The sequence below is a fragment of the Lottia gigantea genome, assembly GCF_000327385.1.
Source record: "Lottia gigantea unplaced genomic scaffold LOTGIsca_16, whole genome shotgun sequence".
Lineage (NCBI taxonomy): Eukaryota > Metazoa > Mollusca > Gastropoda > Lottiidae > Lottia > Lottia gigantea.
The window spans coordinates 2,547,440-2,569,679 of record NW_008707965.1 but is presented as its reverse complement, the minus strand read 5'-3'; the positions used below and the strand labels follow the sequence as shown (position 1 = coordinate 2,569,679).

The following is a 22,240-nucleotide window of genomic DNA, read 5'->3' as shown; positions in this document are numbered from 1 at the left end:
AAAATTACTTTCTGTATAATTCCTTATCAGTTTTGTATCATATGGATCATATATATTCTAAATATGTTGATTTATGTTTTTAAAAAACTTATGTAACTTTTGATCTACTTTTGCGACATTCACCAACAAGCCATTTCATAACAAACATGGCGTCGTTGCTGAGGTCGCGAGTTTCTGTACAAACTTTAAACTTATGTAAGTATTTAAATTATTGAGTTGCAGGCGTAAAAACTGTCTGTCACACGTCTAATGATGTGAAGAATCCGACATACTACCATTTGATACCCTAATTTGTGATTTTCATTGAAAATTTCTTATAAAATGTGAGAAATTTTCAGATTTGAATTTAGACAGTTTTGCCCTTTTTATCACCAATGAGTGATGTTGATCTATTTTGATAATAATGTGCAATTCTTTTGTTATGCAAATGTATTCAATGTACAAAGCCAAATCGTTAAATTTTGTCAATGGTTGTGTAGAGAGAGTTGTTGTGTAACTGACACTAGTCAGGTAAGCCAAACTACACAGGGTCAAAGTCCAAACTAGTTAGTAGATTTAGCAGTACTTAGTAGTAGTTGCAAAATTAATGACAATTAGGATAGCCTTAGGCTCAATAGCCAACTAATTTATATTAAAGGCAAAAAAGATATTTATCCCTGAATGGTTGAGATTTCCTTTTTGCTTATTTGTAGGCACTTCTGTTTATCCATGCGCTTCAAAAAAAAAAAAAAAGTTGTAGAAGGTCCAATTTCTTTAGGGTTAGTTTAAGGGTGGGGAATTCATACCTCTTACTTTCAATCTTGATTACTGAGAATTTTCTATTTTTTTTTACTGCTTGTGGGCAAACGGAAGTGCTGACATAAAAGTGAAAAAGAAGCTCAACTGGTTTATGGCTAAATATCCACTTTGTATAAAAAAAAATACAAAAAGCCAACGACCCTTTGATTTATGTTGTCAAACTAGTTTATTAAGCTTATACTTATATATGAGATTCAAGATTTAACTATTCCTTTCAGTACAATATTTCATTAAGCATTGAATCTTTTTCCAGCACGCCAATGTTTGTCAGCCCTAACTGAGCGATGTCAAAGTACACAGCAATCCTACCCTAAAATTACCACACATTATACAGTTTACCCTAGAGATAAAGATCCAAGATGGAAAGGTAATATTTCAATTTTTACATTTCTACATTTTAGATTCTTCTTTGAATCATTCTAAATTCTTGATCCATTTTTCATGTTTTATTTTTTATATGACATCTTATTAATTAAGCTTACCTAAAAAATCAATTTTGGGGTGTATGTTACATATTAGAACCAGGAGTTGTCATTGTGTCCAAACTTATAAGCTTATCTTTAACAATTTCAGTTTTATAAGAAAAAATCAACTCTGTGACTTATATTGATGGTTACTTAATATCTGTGATTTAAATACAGTTCTCTAATTACTGTCTAGAATAGTTGACTTTAAACAAGCTTGACTGATTAAGAAAGTGTAACACAAAAGCTGTTATAAAGACCTTATCTATAATTTTGTTAACATAACTCATCAGTAAAGTTTTTGTATTTCCTTTAAGCACTAATTGTTCATTAATAGCATAGGTCAAGGTGGAGTGTCAAGTAGGTTTAATAGATATTTGAATTATTGATATTTCATTATCTCTTCACTATATGTTGAGTGTTTTAAAGGGATTCAAATTAGTTTTCATGCCTTTCTTGTGCGTTGAGGTGAAATTATAGCTTCTATGGGCAACATTTCTTATTAGGTATGTAAGTGGTACCTGGCTGCCATTTTTTAAGCCAACGGTTCCCTGATTGAGTTATCATGAAATAAAGGGCCTTACAGATCTCTGACTCAAATGGATAGAAAATACCCTAAAAAGTTAAATCACCACCAATAATTAAAAGGATGATTTGATTTCCAAGATTAATGCAAAAAAGTATTACAATATAGTTTGGAATATAGCACATGAAGATTTAATCCATTTATAAATGTTTGACAAGTCCTTAAGAGAGTATTAAAAACCAGGCCTCTTGGTTGGGCTTGTTTTCCGAAAATGACTGGCAAACCAGCTCAAATATCCGTTTTTGACAAGGGTCTACCAGACATCAAGGTAAGATTATGGGTAGTATTGTATGATATACACCTGACCCAGATATTGATCTGATTTCAGATATTGATTTTGAGAGGTTTGCAGATGAAGCTGATGTAGTAATAGTGGGAGGAGGACCAGCTGGTTTATCAGCTGCTATCAGACTCAAACAGTTAGCCAATGACCAAAGCAAGGAGTTACGGGTTTGTCTGGTGGAAAAAGCGGCTGAAATAGGTATGTCTTTTTGCTTCTTGTAGTTGAAGAGTATATACCTTGACAAAAGACTGTAGATAAAGAAGCACAAGATATATATATAGATACATAAACTGTTTGTAGAATTTGCCAATGTACAAAATCTTTTAAAAAAATAGAGACACACTATATCCAAAGATTAAAATGTTAACCTGGAACATTGAAGGAAAAAAAGATTCTATTTATGTGATTTTACTTTCAGGAGCTCACACTCTATCAGGAGCCTGTCTGGAACCACACGCTCTGGAAGAATTATTTCCAGACTGGAAAGAGAGAGGAGTGAGTAATTTATTTTTTTCAAAATATTTATATGTTTCTTTTAACTGTTTGTCTCGGAAGACCAAAGTCCAGTAGGATGTAAAAAATGAATTGTTGATATCTGATAACTGTTTATTGCAGGCACCACTTAAAACACCAGTAAAAACTGACAGATTTTCATTTTTAACTGAAAAAGGTCGTTTTAATATTCCTGTTTTACCAGGTAAACTGTTCTATTCATTAAATTATATCAAAGATAGTGAACTACTAGTCTCTGGCCTAAAATCCTATGTAAAGCACTATCTGATTTATGAAAAAAAGAATTTTGAAGAACACTTAAATGAAAGCAAAGTAGCTTCTAATTTAGTTCTGTTCAGTCTTGAATTTTGATTGGCTTTTTTCTCCAATTATACTTGATGTCCGATAGATCCTTAACAAAAACTGACATTTGAGCCAGTCATGTCCAAAAATACAGCCAAATCAACTGCCCTGCTTCTAAAGTATTGCTACCAACATCTTATAACTTGCTCCATGAAGTGAATTGGTTTGCTTGTATTCAAATTGAATTGAATATTGAATTTAAAAGATTCATGATTGAAAGAGCAATATTTTCTTGTTATTTTAAGGAATGCCGATCTATAACCATGGTAACTATATAGTTAGATTAGGTAATGTAGTACGCTGGCTGGGAGAACAGGCAGAGGAACTCGGTGTAGAAATCTATCCTGGATATGCTGCTTCAGAGGTATGTTTCAAAACAATTTTGATGTTGTAGTTTTTTTTTTAATTTGAAGGCCATGGTTTGCCATTTTATGGAGTTAATTTTTGTTAATTTATTTTGTAGGTTTTGTACCATGAAGATGGAAGTGTAAAAGGAATAGCCACAAATGATGTTGGAATAGCCAAGGATGGATCTCCTAAGGTAAAATTTCATTTGGTCATTTAATGAGTTTTTAAGATGTATTTTCAGTGGATGTTACTTATAGGCATGAATTAATACAATCAAACATGCAGAAAATCAGGTGTTTTTTTTGTTTTGTTTTTCAGGATATGTTTGAAAGAGGTATGGAATTACATGCCAAAGTGACAATGTTTGGTGAAGGTTGCCATGGTCACTTAGCTAAACAACTTTATAATACATTAGACCTTCGTAAAGATTGTCAACCACAGACTTATGGGATAGGATTAAAGGAATTATGGGAAATTGATCCAGCCAAACACGATCCTGGAAGAGTTGAACACACTGTCGGCTGGCCTTTTGTAAGTTTTATTATTTGTTCCATCAGTCTGGTTCTATAATCCTATAGATTTGTGAGTGGATGGAACATACATCGTATGTTTATATAGAAATGAATTAATTTTAAAGGTTTACAACTGGTTTTGTGGTATCACTCAAAGGAACACCAAGCCTTACATTAATATAATTAATGGTGAATCACTCAAATAGTGCTACTGTCTCTATACATTCGCTGGTAAAGTTTTAACCTGGATATTATCATTATATCAGTAATGAGAGTGTTTCTGTATTTTAGGATAAGAATACCTACGCTGGGACATTTTTATATCATCTGGGAGAAGACGCACCTCTAGTATCTGTTGGAATGGTGGTAAGTAGTCTATTGTCTCGTCATTTCATTTTTCACTTTTAAACCTTGGAGTTCAATAACTAAATGCTCTATAATTTCTCTTTCATGGCAAATTATGCTAGTATAAGCTAGGCTTAGAGCCAACCCTAATATGATGGTAAGGGTGAATCTAAGGGGTTGGGTTTTTCTGGGGCCCCAACCCTTAAATTGACTCTCAGAAAATATCATATATCTTTAATTTTTACATTCTATTTGCAGGTGGGTCTGGATTATTCCAATCCTTACATCAGTCCATTCAAAGAATTCCAGAGATTTAAGCACCATCCATCAATAGAACCAATATTCAGGGGTGGAAAGAGAATTGGGTACGGCGCCAGAGCTTTGAATGAAGGTGGATTTCAGGTAATTTTGATAGAAGACAATTTTGGATCTTGTATATTAACAACTCAAACTTACAGTATGTTATGTGATTTTTGAAACAGTATATCTGATTTGAATACTGAAAAGTGATTAAGATAGCAACAATTGAGGTATTTCAGTTTGTTAAGTAAATATTTGGTAATTAGATATGATCTCTTTAATGTGCTATATACAGTGTACATAAACTATTATTATGAGATAAGTACATGTAGATGATATTCTCAATATGACCTTTAACCTTGTTAATTATCAGTTCAAGGTCAGAATGTAGTTTGACTGTATCAAGGCCTCTGTCTCTGTATGTGATATAAGTAATTAGTAAATATTAGGTCAAGGATAAGTTAAAACAGCTCATCTATACAGTAACATTATGTCTGTACTAGTTTAGTCTAGTTACCTGTATGTTTGAATGAACCTGTTTAAAGGGATACAGTCCAGTTGTGGTTGCAGAACTTTATTTGCCTCTGCCACAGGTACATGTCCCAAGGTGGGAGATATTTGCACTTTTCTTTGGGGACATTTGATGTGTCACAGCTCAGTCACAGGCTGTGAAAAATAAAACTTTCCAACTACAATATATACAACATCTCATATGATGACTACACTATACACAGCCTAAATTAACATTGTCTAGGAGTACTCAGAGAATTATTACTATCAAACTATGTGAGAACGTGTCTGGTATCCAATCATAAATACGCTTTCGGTATTTGGGGAAATCATTTTCATGCTGATTCGATTTGGGGACACATTCAAAAACAGGTTGAAAACCACTGTTGTAAATAAAGGGCTGATATCTGGCATTATTGTCGAAATAGTTGCATTTCCACAAAGCAAAAATGCAAATTTCTACTAAAAAAAATTAGTAATTTTGGGCCTTTTGAGAGGGGAGAGAGGTCTCATGCCCTCTGCCCTTGGAGTCATCTTATTGGTTGTTTAAATACTAGTTGATAGAATTTAATATCAGCTAGTCATGTCACTTTTTACTCATTCCTCTTATAAAAGCTTTAGTTTTCCGCAATTTACAATACATGGTTTATGAAAATAAGGAAAATGGTCATAATCTGAGCCTTTAAGACTGGTAAATTACAAAACAGTGAAACAGAAGTTTAGTTAAACAGCTGGTAAAGCAAATATTTAGATTTTAAACTTTTGAAAAATTGTTAGCCCATGACGTCTTTTCTCATACAAATCTTATTCCATCATTTGGTCATACTTTTTGAATATAAACAGATTCTATACTTTAGAAATGTTCAGATTTTAATTACTTTTTTTTCACCATTTTTTTTCAGAGTTTACCGAAGTTGACCTTTCCTGGTGGTTGTCTGATTGGCTGCAGCCCTGGCTTTATGAACGTACCAAAGATTAAAGGTACCCATAATGCAATGAAGAGTGGTATGGTAGCCGCAGAATCAGTATTCGAAACAATTTTCAGCGAAGATTTAGTGGCTAAATCACCAACTATAGGTAAGGTTCAATTTATTTAATTCTTAAGGCATTTTAAAAAATTGAGTACAGAGTTATTGCCCTTGGGTCTGTCGTTATAAGTGGTTACGTAATACAAACGCTGGAATCGAACGTTAACTTGTCATCTACCTACCAAACCAATGATAAACAAAGAATATGCAACAATTAATTCATACAGCAAGGAAATCTTTTATTGAATATAGCATTTCATTGGATGAATATCAAATGATTCAGAACAGGAGAAGCATAACAATTTTGTCGGATCACTCATGGCAAGTGCTGACAATCAATTTTTCACAGAAACACAAAACTACACTTCAATATCTGTACTTTTATTGATATGATAACTGTCCAGACGTTGATATTGTATCTAAATCGTGTCTGCAACAAAAGATTTGCCATGCCTTGGACGAGATTTTGATCAACAGAATTGTCTTGCTTGTACTGATTATTATTATTTTTATGACAAGCTCTAGTCAACGAAACTGTATATTTTTTATTCAGGATTGAACCCCGAGAGTTATGAAGAGAATATAAGAAATAGTTGGGTGTGGACAGAATTAAAAGCTGTCAGAAATGTTCGGCCATCGTTCAATACACCACTAGGAGTATACGGAGGTTTCCTTTATACTGGTATCTTCTATTGTTTATTCCGAGGAAAAGAACCCTGGACATTCAAACATGGAGGTAGGCAATCTAAAAATTTTGAGTCAGGCAGTTAAATGGCCCTCAAACCATAAATGAAATGAAATGAATGGAGTTTCACATCCTACTTTTCTGCACCATGTGGGCTAATGAAGACGGCCTCACACCATAGTGATCACAAGTTGTGTATGGTAGCAACTAATAGTCATAAGTTTCATTATTGGCAACTATACACAACTGGTAAACACTATAAGGTGAGGGCACCTTAACGAGGAATACCAAGTCTGTAGAATATGATTTCTTAATAATTTTCGTATTTTTAAGCTAAACTTCTGGAGCTTACATTAGTGAGTGAGGTTAAGTTAAATGTCCAGTTCTATGGATCAGGCTTATCCTGGGTGTCCTGTGCTTCAAAATGTGTAATTTATAGATACCATGATAATCAGGAATTGAAAAAGAGTATACTATTGTCACAATCAAGACCAAATTTACCTCATTGTACACTGCATGACAGCTTCATTTACCAAATAAGGTTCAGAGAAGTATATCATAAATCTACATTGCGTATTTGTTTTGTTTTCTAGAACCAGATAATGAGAAAATAAAACCAGCTAATGAATGTAAAGTTATAGAATATCCCAAACCAGACGGAGAAGTCAGTTTTGATATTTTGACGTCTGTTGCGTTGACTGGTACAAACCATGATCACGATGAACCTATACATCTTACATTGAAAGATGATCATGTACCTGTCGATGTAAATTTAACATTATACGATGGCCCTGAACAAAGATTCTGTCCTGCTGGTAGGTTAAATTATGCTTTATATTGTTAATTGAGCCTGTAGGCAAGAGCTAAAACTAAACGATTGCTTTGAATATAATTTATGTCCTACTGTAATAAGATGGACCATAATACATTATTAAGTGAGCTAGTAGGCAAGGGTGAAGACTTTGGCATGACCCTGAATCTCCATTTCACCTCCATTGTTCTGAATATATTGATGTATAAATGCTAAATTTATGTTTTTTTTTGTAAATTTCAGGTGTATATGAATATGTAGACACTGAAGATGGACAGGGCAAACGCTTACAGATAAATGCTCAGAACTGTATACACTGTAAAACTTGTGATATCAAAGATGTCACTCAAAACATCAACTGGGTTTGTCCACAGGGAGGGGAGGGGCCAGCTTATAATGGTATGTGAAAATCGAAATGTCAATCAATCTATCAAGCCTCAGGGAGGGAGGAGCCTTTCTTGCATGAGAGAATGAAAAAATGTGGTGTGCTTTATCTTAAGAATGACAGTTCTAGTGTGTTAAAAATTATCCCCTTATTTTATTGAATGGACTCTTCCAAACATGCTTTGTTATGACATTAATATGCATATGTGGAAGAGTACAATGTTTAAGGGGGAAGTCAAGTCAACATGAACTCTATATTTATCAACAACTAACTGGCTTGTGTGTGGAATGTGTGATGTGAAAAAAACATTTGTGAAGATTTATTTATCAATTCTAGATCTCATTCTTCCAAAATGTCTGAAATTGATAATTATGAAACACATGAACAAAATTCAAAACAGTTTAGATTTGTTTTTTACCTTTAGCTTATTCTATTGCAATCTGTTTTAAATTAGACCAAACTTTCATTCCTTTTATGAGCTTTGATTATTAATTCAGCCATTCTGCCAAGCATCACAGTGATTCAGAATAGGCTTATTGTTATCTATACACTTCAACTGTTATGGTGTATATTTGTTGAATTTTGCAAAGTTTAGTTTGTTATTTTGAAGGTTTATTGAGCATGGTACATTTGCCTGGTATTGTTAGTAAAAAAAAAAAATCATTGTTTCCATACAATAGCAGTCTTTTTTGTTTTGAGGTAGAACAGGTATTCAAATCTTCATTGAGTCTATATCTACTTATTCTGCCTGACAATACTAGAGACTTTTAGTTTGTTTATGTTGAGAAATATCACTGAATGTGATACATAATTTCTACCAGAAACTAAATGGGTGTGTATTATACAACCATGCACGTTATATATGCAATTGTACAGTATTAGGTAACAAGACTTTATGATACAAGACTTGAAAGATACTTAGAAGTGATGAGTACATGAGCTTATTTCCATAACACTGTCTTGTGTTTGCGATAAGTCTTTATGAGCCTAATATTATGTATATAAGTGAGAAAGAGTGAGTTGTGTGTACAGTTATATTAATTTATAAATGTTAGGCAATAAATTTGTAAAATATGTTTTTCATTCTTAATACCAAACCTGTATCAGATACTGGAATAGCTATTGAACTCCCCTTAACTTGAAGAAAGAAACAACTATATGTTACAGATAACAACTTAGGGCTCACAATGAAGGATCCTTTCAACCAGCTTGTACTTAGTCAATCATCTTGGCATTGATCTTTCCCAGAATATCTGTACCCATTTTCAGCTGGTAGGGACTGGAATTATGAGTAAAAATGACTTAATCAAGTTCATCAGACTTTCATTTGCCTTTCTTAAAAATCCACAGCTACCGTTTGCTCAAAAATTGTGGGCCTGGCTTCTTCTAATCATTCAGTGCTTGAGGTGGGCCTTGCACTCTCAATCATTCAGTAGTTGAGGTAGGCCTTGCACTCTCAATCATTCAGTAGTTGGGGTGAGCCTTGCACTCTCAATCATTCAGTAGTTGAGGTGGGCCTTGCACTTTCAATCATTCAGTAGTTGGGGTGGGCCTTGCACTCCCAATCATTCAGTAGTTGAGGTGAGCCTTGCACTCCCAATCATTCAGTAGTTGAGGTGGGCCTTGCACTCTCAATCAATCAGTAGTTGAGGTAGGCCTTGCACTCTCAATCATTCAGTAGTTGAGGTGGGCCTTGCACTCTCAATCATTCAGTGGTTGTGGTGAGCCTTGCACTCTCAATCATACAGTAGTTGAGGTGGGCCTTGCACTCTCAATCATTCAGTGGTTGTGGTGAGCCTTGCACTCTCAATCATTCAGTGGTTGAGGTAGGCCTTGCACTCCCAATCATTCAGTAGTTGAGGTGGGCCTTGCACTCTCAATCATTCAGTGGTTGTGGTGAGCCTTGCACTCTCAATCATTCAGTAGTTGAGGTGGGCCTTGCACTCTCAATCATTCAGTAGTTGTGGTGAGCCTTGCACTCTCAATCATTCAGTAGTTGAAGTGGGCCTTGCACTCTCAATCAATCAGTAGTTGAGGTAGGCCTTGCACTCCCAATCATTCAGTAGTTGAGGTGGGCCTTGCACTCTCAATCATTCAGTGGTTGTGGTGAGCCTTGCACTCTCAATCATTCAGTGGTTGTGGTGAGCCTTGCACTTTCAATCATTCAGTGGTTGAGGTGGGCCTTGCACTCCCAATTATTCAGTAATTGTGGAGGGCCTTGCACTCCCAATCATTCAGTGGTTGAGGTGAGCCTTGCACTCTCTATCATTCAGTGCTTGAGGTGAGCCTTGCACACCCAATCATTCAGTACTTGTGGTGGGCCTTGCATTCCCAATCATTCAGTATTTTAGGTGAGCCTTGCATTCCCAATCAATCAGTAGTTGTGGTGAGCCTTGCACTCTCAATCTTTCAGTGCTTGAGGTGAGCATTACACTCTCAATCATTCAGTCGTTGAGGTGAGCCTTGCACTCCCAATCATTCAGTAGTTGTGGTGAGCCTTGCACTCCCAATCATTCAGTAGTTGAGGTGGGCCTTGCACTCTCAATCATTCAGTAGTTGAGGTGGGCCTTGCACTCTCAATCATTCAGTAGTTGAGGTGGGCCTTGCACTCTCAATCATTCAGTAGTTGAGGTGGGTCATGCACTCTCAATCAATCAGTAGTTGAGGTGAGCCTTGCGCTCTCAATCATTCAGTAGTTGAGGTGGGCCTTGCACTCTCAATCATTCAGTGGTTGAGGTGGGCCTTGCACTCTCAATCATTCAGTAGTTGAGGTGAGCCTTGCACTCTCAATCATTCAGTAGTTGAGGTGGGCCTTACACTCCCAATCATTCAGTAGTTGAGGTGAGCCTTGCACTCTCAATCATTCAGTGGTTGAGGTGGGCCTTGCACTCTCAATCATTCAGTAGTTGAGGTAGGCCTTGCACTCTCAAGTATTCAGTAGTTGGGGTGGGCCATGCACTCTCAATCATTCAGTGGTTGTGGTGAGCCTTGCACTCTCAATCATTCAATAGTTGAGGTGGGCCTTGCACTCTCAATCATTCAGTGGTTGAGGTGAGCCTTGCACTCTCAATCATTCAGTGGTTGAGGTGAGCCTTGCACTCTCAATCATTCAGTAGTTGAGGTAGGCCTTGCACTCTCAATCATTCAGTGCTTGAGGTAGGCCTTGCACTCCAAATCATTCAGTACTTGTGGTGGGCCTTGCATTCCCAATCATTCAGTATTTTAGGTGAGCCTTGCATTCCCAATCATTCAGTAGTTGTGGTGAGCCTCGCACTCTCAATCTTTCAGTGCTTGAGGTGAGCCTTGCACTCTCAATCATTCAGTAGTTGTGGTGAGCCTTGCACTCCCAATCATCCAGTAGTTGTGCTGAGCCTTGCACTCCCAATCATTCAGTAGTTGTGGTGGGTCTTGCACTCCCAATCATTCAGTAGTTGTGGTGAGCCTTGCACTCCCAATCATTCAGTAATTGAGGTGGGCCTTGCGCTCCCAATCATTCAGTAGTTGTGGTGAGCCTTGCACTCCCAATCATTCAGTAATTGTGGTGGGTCTTGCACTCCCAATCATTCAGTAATTGAGGTGGGCCTTGCACTCCCAATCATTCAGTAGTTGTGGTGAGCCTTGCACTCCCAATCATTCAGTAATTGTGGTGGGTCTTGCACTCCCAATCATTCAGTAGTTGTGGTGAGCCTTGCACTCCCAATCATTCAGTAATTGAGGTGGGTCTTGCACTCCCAATCATTCAGTAGTTGTGGTGAGCCTTGCACTCCCAATCATTCAGTAGTTGAGGTGGGCCTTGCACTCTCAATTATTCAGTAGTTGGGGTGGGCCTTGCACTCTCAATCATTCAGTGGTTGTGGTGAGCCTTGCACTCCCAATCATTCAGTGGTTGAGGTGAGCCTTGCACTCTCAATCATTCAGTGGTTGTGGTGAGCCTTACACTCACAATCATTCAGTGGTTGAGGTGAGCCTTGCACTCTCAATCATTCAGTAGTTGAGGTGGGCCTTGCACTCTCAATCATTCAGTAGTTGAGGTGAGCCTTGTACTCCCAATCATTCAGTAGTTGAGGTGGGCCTTGCACTCTCAATCATTCAGTAGTTGAGGTGGGCCTTGCACTCCCAATCATTCAGTAGTTGAGGTAGGCCTTGCACTCCCAATCATTCAGTAGTTGTGGTGAGACTTGCACTCCCAATCATTCAGTAGTTGCGGTGGGCCTTGCACTCTCAATCATTCAGTAGTTGAGGTGGGCCTTGCACTTTCAATCATTCAGCAGTTGAGGTGAGCCTTGCACTCTCAATCATTCAGTGCTTGAGGTGAGCCTTGCACTCTCAATCATTCAGCAGTTGAGGTGAGCCTTGCACTCTCAATCATTCAGCAGTTGAGGTGAGCCTTGCACTCTCAATCATTCAGCAGTTGAGGTGAGCCTTGCACTCTCAATCATTCAGTGGTTGTGGTGAGCCTTGCACTCCCAATCATTCAGTAGTTGTGGTGAGCCTTGCACTCCCAATCATTCAGTAGTTGAGGTAGGCCTTGCACTCTCAATTATTCAGTAGTTGAGGTAGGCCTTACACTCTCAATCATTCAGTGCTTGAGGTGAGCCTTGCACTCTCAATCATTCAGTAGTTGTGGTGGGCATGGCACTCTCAATCATTCAGTAGTTGAGGTAGGCCTTGCACTCTCAATCATTCAGTAGTTGAGGTAGGCCTTGCACTCTCAATCATTCAGTGCTTGAGGTGAGCCTTGCACTCTCAATCATTCAGTAGTTGAGGTAGGCCTTGCACTCTCAATCATTCAGTGGTTGAGGTGAGCCTTGCACTCTCAATCATTCAGTAGTTGAGGTAGGCCTTGCACTCTCAATCATTCAGTAGTTGAGGTGGGCCTTGCACTCTCAATCATTCAGTGGTTGAGGTGAGCCTGGCACTCTCAATCATTCAGTGCTTGAGGTAGGCCTTGCACTCTCAATCATTCAGTGGTTGAGGTGAGCCTGGCACTCTCAATCATTCAGTAGTTGCGGCGGGCCTTGCACTCTCAATCATTCAGTGCTTGAGGTAGGCCTTGCACTCTCAATCATTCAGTGGGTGAGGTGAGCCTGGCACTCTCAATCATTCAGTAGTTGCGGTGGGCCTTGCACTCTCAATCATTCAGTAGTTGAGGTAGGCCTTACACTCTCAATCATTCAGTAGTTGAGGTGAGCCTTGCACTCTCAATCATTCAGTAGTTGAGGTAGGCCTTACACTCTCAATCATTCAGTAGTTGAGGTGGGCCTTGCACTCTCAATCATTCAGTAGTTGAGGTGGGCCTGGCACTCTTAATCATTCAGTAGTTGAGGAGAGCCTTGCACTCTTAATCATTCAGTAGTTGAGGTGGGCCTTTTAAATTGTTGAAAAAAAAACACTAAAAATATAATCATTTTCTCTTAATTTAAACAATAAGAACACAAAATTATTTTATAATCCACAAGAAATTTCTACATACAAATCATTCTTGACAAAGCTTGAATCATTCTTACAAAACACAGGTAACTCTATAATTTTGAAGCGACATTTAGGGGTAGAGATCACATTAAATAAGGGGAACACAATTTTTATTCATATACCTTCTTGTTTTATATATTTAGGACATAAAACTCCATTCATTTCCTTTTATTTTGTTTTATTTATCCTTATTTCACCTGACGATGATAATGTAAATTGTAGAAACGTTGTGTAAAATAAAAACTCAGAAGTAGTAAACCATAAAATTGTGTTCTGTTATTTAATCGTGAATTAATATGCGAAGACGTGCCCTTCACTCAAGGCTAATCATTTCTTGTTACATCAGTTTTTGACAATCATTTTTTATTTTATCAAAACCTGACACAAAAGTCTGATTTAATAGTGAAGGGTCACATCTGGTCCAATAAATCTCAATCAAGCTATTATAATACAGATCTCTAATTCATAGTTAATGAGATGAAATCAATTAAAATTAATAACTCCATTCAAATTTTAAATTGTGGTCAAGGATGAAAGGATTAGCTGATGAATTGCATTTATACTTAAGCAGCGAATAGATTATGCTGTGGGTACACGAACTGGCGATGTTGGCGATGCGAATCTTGTGTAAAATACCGTGTGTGCCGAAATGATTTATAATATTAAATATGTTTGATATTTGTCACTGATTGTTCTGCAAAATAGAATGACATAATCCAATCAGATTAAGGTGATTAGCAACATAGTGAAAAAAGGACCGACTAGATATTTTTTATCTCCTCACCTGCTGGATTAAAACTCGACAAGACTCTTGTCGGTGACAACAATTTTCAACCAAGACTGTTCGAGTGTCTGCAGCATTAGATGGTATTCGGTGCAGGATTATCTATAATTAGTAATTAGAAGATGTGAATACACAAGGCACAGTGCAGATATGATTCACTTCTTCTATTTTCTACTTCATTGATAATCTCCCACCTTCATTTTCCCGTTTTATGGTTTCCAGTTCAAGCACTCGAGGTAAAACGCAAAGTTTAAATCGGTGAGAAATTAGTATTAATAGCAGGTGTCCATTTTATGACAAAAAATCTGGTTTTTTTTTTAGGAATCCATTGTAATAGGACTGTTTGACAGTCATCTCTGACAACATTTACCAAATTCAAAATATACAAAACAAACAAATAGTCCAGCTCAGTGGACTCTTTACATTGTTGAGCTATTACGAACTGCATACTTATACCTTGACTGAAATAGCAACCTTCCTTGTGACGCAGAAGTTTGTAAATGCAGTGATTTTAACGAATCATAAGCTAGCGGTTACAGCCTTTCAGAGGCTTCGACAGAATATTACATTAGAAAATGGAGCCAAGGAAGAAGAATATATATAACAGGCTGCTACACAGGCAAAAAAATACTTGATAAATATACAAAATGATAAAATGATGGATAGAATACTTTGCTGTAGTTTTTGTTTATCAACATATATAATAGAATGAGAGCTAATGGAAATTCTGGCTAAAAATATACCTTTAGGGTGTTGATCAGCGCCCATGGCCACAAATCTTTTTCATTCTTTTAGATTTTACTCAAATTTGAAGCAGTTATTAGGCTTTAATAAGTGCATAATTGATTGTATCAATGTTTCTGGCATTATCACATTAATCTTTAAATTTTACCTTTTCTTGATGCATGGGGCATGTTAAATTTGAGTAAAAACTAAGCTGAACATGAGAAATGTTTTGTGGTCCTAGAGCTAGGATCATTTATTTACTAATATGGCTATCAAGAAGGTTTGTGGTTTCATTCTATCTTAGTCTTGCTTGTATCTTAAAGACCAAGATTTTCTTACATTTCAGTAATTTTCAGTAGTTATAAAGTTAGATTTCAGAGAAACTTTTTTTCTCTGTCAATGATGCAGTATTGAAGAGCTAACATGATAAAATAGAATTTGGATTGAAATTTGTGACGCGTAAATCTCAATTTAAAAGAAGTCAGTTTTTAAAGCTGTCAATCAAAATGAAGCTTCAAAACAGTTCCCCATATTTGGTCATAAAAATGTTAATACACGTATTTAAGAAGTCACATTAAAAATAAGTCCATTTTAACAAAATCTACCTAAAACTCCATTCATTTCATTTCAATTTTTTTTAACCTTGTCATGTTTAAATGGAGTCCAGTTTTAAAAAGTTCAGATTTAGAGAAGATAAAGTATATTTTTAGCCAGAAATAAAGCAAATCACAGTTTGCAGATTGAAGTAATGGATGGAACACGTGATTAAAGTTTTTAGTTATTTTTCTTTTCTCCGCCATCTTGTTTGTGGTCTGTAGATTCATCTTCTGTATCCGTATATTCTGTAGCAGTTTCACCAGCTTTAAGTAATTTACCAATATATACATATTTTTCTGAAAAACACAATATAATAATATAAGCATTGGAGGGATGGAGGCTACATATTTAGTTTCCTACCTAAACGAGCTCTTTTTCAGCTACACATACCACTTTTAACTATGGTTCAATTTTACACAATGTTCCAATAATTCAATTAAAAAGCATTGTCCATTGGGACAAAACTTTGTTCCCTGTTTACTACATGTATAGTGTAAAATTCTTTTTTTTTTTCATTTCAATAATTCCATCAACTTTCTAGAATTCAATGTTTTACTAATCAACATAGTATATAACTGTGTTTCCACTGAAGAAAAAGCCGGCTTTAAGCTAGCTTTTGTTTGTTTTCACTGGGCTAATTGCTGAAACGTTACATTTGGGAACCGAAAACCTATCTTTTCGCATTCAGCAATTTATCGAAGGCCAACTGAAAGCTAGCTTAAAGCCTGCTTTCACTTAACCAGTGGAAACAAAATAGCCAGCTAGCTTTACTTCACAATTCTCAATGGAAACGCAAAATGCCAGCTAGCTTTATTTCACAATTCTCAGTGGAAGTCTGGTTATTATTAAATGAGCAGTCTGTTTTTATTATGACTTTCAATAAGAATAAAACTATACAGACAGAACTTTGATGATTTATCTTCAATATAAACATAATTATAGAATCACATATCTTCAACCTGTTGACCCTCAGTTGACCTTTATAATTAGGGTAGACTCTTATCTTTCTCAATATACGTGGCATTTTGATTATTTTCTCATAATTTGGGGACAATTATCAATTTCAAAAGATTGTGTGTCTGGAGCTATTGACTTGGCTGACTTGACTAGTTTTGTCAATTTTCACTATAGCTAAAGCCAAATTTGTATATCACGTCTGCGGAACTGAGTACATTTTCACAAAATCTAGCTATTATAAATTGATTGCAATAGCCACCTTTCTTTTAACTTTGAAGACTGAAAATGCAACGATTTGATTGGATTTTATGCCAGCCAATACTGTATTAGTTTATGTACAAACCAACCAAATCACTGCATTTACAAACCTGTGATAAAAGAAAGGTGGCTATTGCATTAAAAAGTATGACGAAGTCTGAAACAGCTTGACATTGTGAGGATGCCTGGCAAGATGAAAATTGATAAAAGTCATACCTGTAAACTGCATTTCCCATTCTCTAACAGAATCCATCTGCATGCTGTTTAAATCACTTAAATCATCATATTCATCTCGTAAAGATTCCTCTCCTAACGAGAAGGTAGCTAGAGCTCTAGACGCATCACGACCCGAAAATAAGCCATATGGACCACCTGTAATTATCAAAAAATTTAAAAAGCTGCAGCTCAACAATTTTTGTCATAATTGTTATGTCAGAAAACTTTTGGAGCAAAGTGCCTTGCCAGGTGAGCTTATGTATATAACAAAAAGATAGCTTGAGAGTTCTAATCTTTTTTCATTTTCAACACGGTGCATCTATAGGGGATAATAAACAATTTCACCAAGTTTCGTCAAATTAGTAGAGAATTGTGCCTTTTAACATGTTCACAAGCTAAAAATTGAACTTGTTTCCAAGAGCAATTACTCATTCGATTTTTGATAAAGTTCATCCCTGGGTGATTACAAACATTTGAAAATTGTGCCTTCAAAGGTGTTTACTAGTTAAAATTGAACACGTTTTCAAGAACAAGGTCAATAACTCATACTAAATATTTTTGGGATTTTTCTGATTTTCAATTGGGTTCATCCTTGGGTGATTACATAACATCAATTAAAGGGACAGATCCCTCATTTTCAGGGGTTTTACTATTACTAATAAGCTTAGCTAAAAAAGTTTCTATAACTAAGGTAGGATTTTTAAAAAAAGAACTAGGTCTTGATGTATAACAAATGTGTTCCTTATTTATATATATATATATATACCCATCCCCTTCAATTCAACTTTGCCAGCACAATTTAAAGGCATTGTTAGCAGTAATGTCACCAAGTTACCAATTGAATGAATGAAGGATAGATGAATGAATTAAACAGATTACCGGTACTATCTTTTTCAAGACTGGGGTAATAAAGATAGGCAATAAATCCCATAGAAAAAACTTTGAACAGGCAATGCCTATAAAATGAGATATATATATTATTATTATATATTATATAACCTATTGGCAACAGTTTGTAAGATCACAGTTAAATGGCTAATAAATATTTCATACTATGTTTTTATCAAAAGACTAATATTGACAAGGAAATAGAGATTTCAAATTTCATTGTGATCTAATCCATTCAAGAAATTTAATGAGCAAGCCTAAGCTTAAGCCTTTTTTATAATACTAATCTCTGACTAAACTGCTTTATGAATTGAATTTTGGAAATCTTTTTCATATGAACTGAAACATCAAGTACTACTGAGAGCTTTTGATTGTCAAATCGCATAAAGTAGAAAATTTTATTTTCAATTCCGGTACCGGTATTTATGAAATGAGAGAATAAATTCAATTCAATGTTCAATGTAGTCAGACAGTAATCTTATTTCTCGGAATAAGAAAATGTAATAGAGATAGAATATTGTCAGAAGAAATGGCCAATGATCCAGTCAGTATCAAATCCCTCAAATAAAAGTCCTATTGCTTTAAAATATGGATGATTTTGATAACTCAGTAAAGACTAAGCTTATTCATGATGTGACATCAGACACAGAGTAAGACTAATTCTTGATTCATGATAAAAATAAAGGCTTCTTGTATCAGGTGTGGTCAAGGCGTGGCCAGTCGACAAGTTCGATATATGTAAAGTTGCTATCAATATAGATGCATATGGATACCAATAGTTTTTAAAAGCTTTTTCAGCCATTCCAAATAGGGCAAGCTGCGAAACTATAAGGTTTAGTAGAAAGATGTGGCCTTTACTTTAAGTTAGTATTGAGTTAGTATTCAGTGGCAGAGCCAAAAGGGGGGCAGAGGGGGAAAGCGCAATCTCAGATATCTCCCCCCCTCAGGACGTGAACCTGGCTCTGCCACTGTTAGTATTGGCTGTTATAGTTTAAGCCTAAAGCTTAGGGTAAGGTGTAATTGTAAGTAGGGGTGTTTCTTGACAAACTGAGGCCCTAGTAAAGTTTTGACAAAAATATTGGGACAGATTCTCTAATCTGATCAAAAAAAAATATGGTCTGATTAGGCTAATTAAGCTAACTCTCTGCTAAAGAATATAAAAAAAATCTCACACAAAATTACCTGGACCATAAAACCTCTTTCCTTTCGTCACATCGAAAACTTTACCATTCACAGCTATTAATATTCGTCCATCTTTCCCTCTACCGTCGTACTCTCTCAACTGTTCCAAAGTAAAGTCTTGTTTTTTCAGTGGGGGAAGCTCTGGTTCTCGTTGAACTGGGGGCGGAGTCCGTCTGCCCGACACAATTTTATATAACAAAAAAGCACAAACACCTAATAAAGTAATGTTCAAGGGGCTGCTAAATAATTCAGTTAAAATTCCCATCATGTTACTTGAGTTTTCCTCTGTAGTCGTACCTTGTGATGAGTCCGCCATTTTATTAAAGATTTCGACGTGTAGGTTAAAGTTCAAGGTCACAACTGCTGGTGGCCATCTGACGATACATTCGAAACTGTGTCGTTTTCGACCGCAAAAATACTCCAAAATCAAATATTTGGTTGTTCTATTCAAGTATTGAGTTGAGATTTTAGTTCGAAATTTAAAAAAAACATTGAGCTCTGAATATGATTTCATTTTTTGACATGTAAAAAGCTAAAATCCGTCTACGAATGGTCGAAACACTTTTATGTGATAGAGATAATTTTCGTACAAAATTTTAGCAGTCGATTTCGTTTATTCTTTAGGAATTACAATTAAGGGGAGCAAACTCTATGTAATCAAATTTATACTACGTACCAATATAAGTTATCTGACTTTAAAAGCTTGTAAAAGGAAGAAAATCTTCTTTTATAATTACAATCACCAGACAACAGACAACTAATTTAATAATTCTTTATAGCTCTCTTCAGTAGGTCAAGCCCATAATAAAAATTCATTCTTAGTTTAAAAACATAAAGCTCATACTCATACACGTACTGCGGTTTTTTTTTTTTCAAAATTGAAAGTTAATCATAAAAGTTTAATACTCAATATTACTAATTTACAATAATGAAATAGGATTTGAACAACATTTAGAAGTGGAGAGTAGATATACCCCTTGTGTTTTTTGTTATATCTACTATAATGAACTACAGACCTCTCTGTATATGAAGATACATGATTGTAGGCTAATAAATGCTTTGTCTTGAACCACTGTTAAATAATTTTCTCCAAACATTTCCTACCAACTGACAGATCAATTTCAGCTGTCTGCATCAATTTTTAGAATTAATTACTTCAAAATCCTGCAACTCTTAATGTTTTTATTCAATTTGACCAGTTGACAAGTTATTATTCCCATTGTAAAAAATATTCCGAATCACTCAAGTTTAGTTTGGTTGAATCTAATTAGTTCAGATAATTATAAAGATACGACAAATCAAATAATTAGGAGAGGATATGAAGTTGTTTCATGATGGACTAAACGTTGACTGACATGTACAGAATTTATGGTCCAAGCTGTGAAAGTAGCCATCATGGCACAGAAAATACCAATAATACACATAACACAACAGTTTATTAAGATTTCATTCAGTCAAGACAGGAATTGTAACAACCAATGATATATGAACAATTCTAAACCAGGTTAGGTTTAAATAAATCTGATTGGTTATTTCGGTGAAAATTCAATGACAGAATGAATTTTAATTTTTTGGCATATAAATATGACATAATAAAATAAAAATCTGTAAAAATTGCAAATTTTGGTTGCAGTCCACACACTACTATATTCATAAATATAAATCAGTAAAAAATTAAATATTTAGTTTTGTTCATTTTTGACCTGAAAATACATCATATTTATCAATGAAAACACATAGCCAATTTTAAGGGTATTTTTCAAATTATCAATTTTACAAAAATTCATGACAAATCTGAATTTACATCCTAAATTGTGCATCCTAAAAATTCTCACAATATAAATTGTTGAAACGTTACGTACAATAAATCTGAATAAAGGGACAGTTGCGCCATTTTTTTTAGCTAAGCCAAGCAGTAATAGTGTTCACAGCTCACCTTCGAAAGTTAAAAAGACGAGAGACACTGCCACATATAGAGAAGTCATCTATAGATTAGAAATAAGAAAATTAATTCCTAATTTGAGATATTTTTGAAGGAATTATGCGATTTTCGTACACTTCTAATGACTATTTACATATATTTCAGACTCAAATCAACCACCAAAATGGCGCATCTGTCCCTTTAACAGTATACCATAAAATTATGTTCCGCAACCGTAAGAAGAACACTACTCTGATCAAGACCATTGAATTGTAGACATAATCTTTGTAATATTGTTCAATATCAGGCCTATACATTTGACAGAATCAAACCCTCCCTTCTTCAAAACCTAATCATTGCTTAAATATTAGCTTACAGTTTGTTAAACAATAATACTTTGGATCCTTTGTGTTTGGAATGATATTTAATATGGTCTCGTAGATCTCCGCCATTTATAAACGAATTGCACAACGAACACTTGTAGACCTCGTTATGACTGTTAATATGAACTTTTAATGTCTTAAAATCCGGGAAAGATTCCAAACAAGTGGGACATTTCATTGAGGCAGAGCCTGTAGTTGATTTCTTCGTTTTGACACCTGTCGATGAATCTGTAGCTCCTCCCATTGATGACTTTACCACACCTCTAATCAAAGAATCGGGTGCTCCATGATATTTTTTCATGTGCTCATTGAGATTGACCATGTCATAAAATGTTCGCGAACATGAAGCACATTTGACTGGTTTTGAAGCAATGTTCAGAGATACTTGTGGAAGGGGTGGGATAGCTGACAGAGACGGGAGAGGGGGAAGGTCTGGGAGGGGTAGTGAGGGCATGTCTGCCTTCATCAAAAGATTAGAAACAATTGAAGAAGGATCATCTGGGGGTTTCACAGCTTTCAATCCATTATTGCCACTTTTAAATACCACTGGAATTATCTCCCCTGAATTCATTTCTTCTGCTTCTTCGTGTTTCTGTAGTTTTATTTCATGATTTCTCATATGATTTTCGATCCCGTGTTGAAACCTGAATGCTTTATCACAAACATGACAATAAAATGGTTTCTCTCGTGAATGATTTTCTATGTGTGATTTCAAACTCCCTGGCCACTTGAACATTTTACCACAAACACCACACGGTAAATTCCTATCAAAACTATGAACTTTCACATGAGATGAAAGAGAGTTTTTGGAGAAGAATATTCGCCGGCAGATCTGACATTCCAAATGTTCACGTTCTCTGTGGAAATGGTACCTCAGATGACAGAGGAGAGAGGCTTTGTTTTCGAACATTATCAAACCACACACAGCACAGGCCAGCAGTTCTTC

General features: G+C 35.7%; 3 protein-coding genes across 3 annotated transcripts; 1 reads left to right on the top strand and 2 right to left on the bottom strand.

Moving 5' to 3' along the window:
* Positions 1–146: 146 nt before the first annotated feature.
* Positions 147–8,988, top strand: LOTGIDRAFT_230999 (hypothetical protein; the record flags this gene model as incomplete). Its single annotated transcript, XM_009051013.1, has 14 exons — positions 147–195; positions 1,052–1,165; positions 2,177–2,329; positions 2,550–2,626; positions 2,747–2,828; positions 3,232–3,350; positions 3,450–3,527; positions 3,653–3,865; positions 4,138–4,212; positions 4,450–4,593; positions 5,904–6,078; positions 6,583–6,765; positions 7,308–7,529; positions 7,769–8,988. The coding sequence occupies 14 exons, from the start codon at positions 147–149 to the stop codon at positions 7,930–7,932; spliced, it is 1,848 nt and encodes a 615-aa protein (XP_009049261.1). The 3' UTR covers positions 7,933–8,988.
* A 6,678-nt stretch (positions 8,989–15,666) lies between these two features.
* LOTGIDRAFT_178036 (hypothetical protein) lies at positions 15,667–19,255 on the bottom strand (the record flags this gene model as incomplete). The annotated part of the gene is made up of 3 exons (XM_009051012.1): positions 15,667–15,785; positions 16,921–17,076; positions 18,991–19,255. The coding sequence occupies 3 exons, from the start codon at positions 19,253–19,255 to the stop codon at positions 15,667–15,669; spliced, it is 540 nt and encodes a 179-aa protein (XP_009049260.1).
* A 2,646-nt stretch (positions 19,256–21,901) lies between these two features.
* Positions 21,902–22,240, bottom strand: LOTGIDRAFT_75918 (hypothetical protein; the record flags this gene model as incomplete). Its single annotated transcript, XM_009051011.1, has 1 exon — positions 21,902–22,240. A coding segment is annotated over one exon (339 nt), but the record flags the coding sequence as incomplete, so codon positions are not given.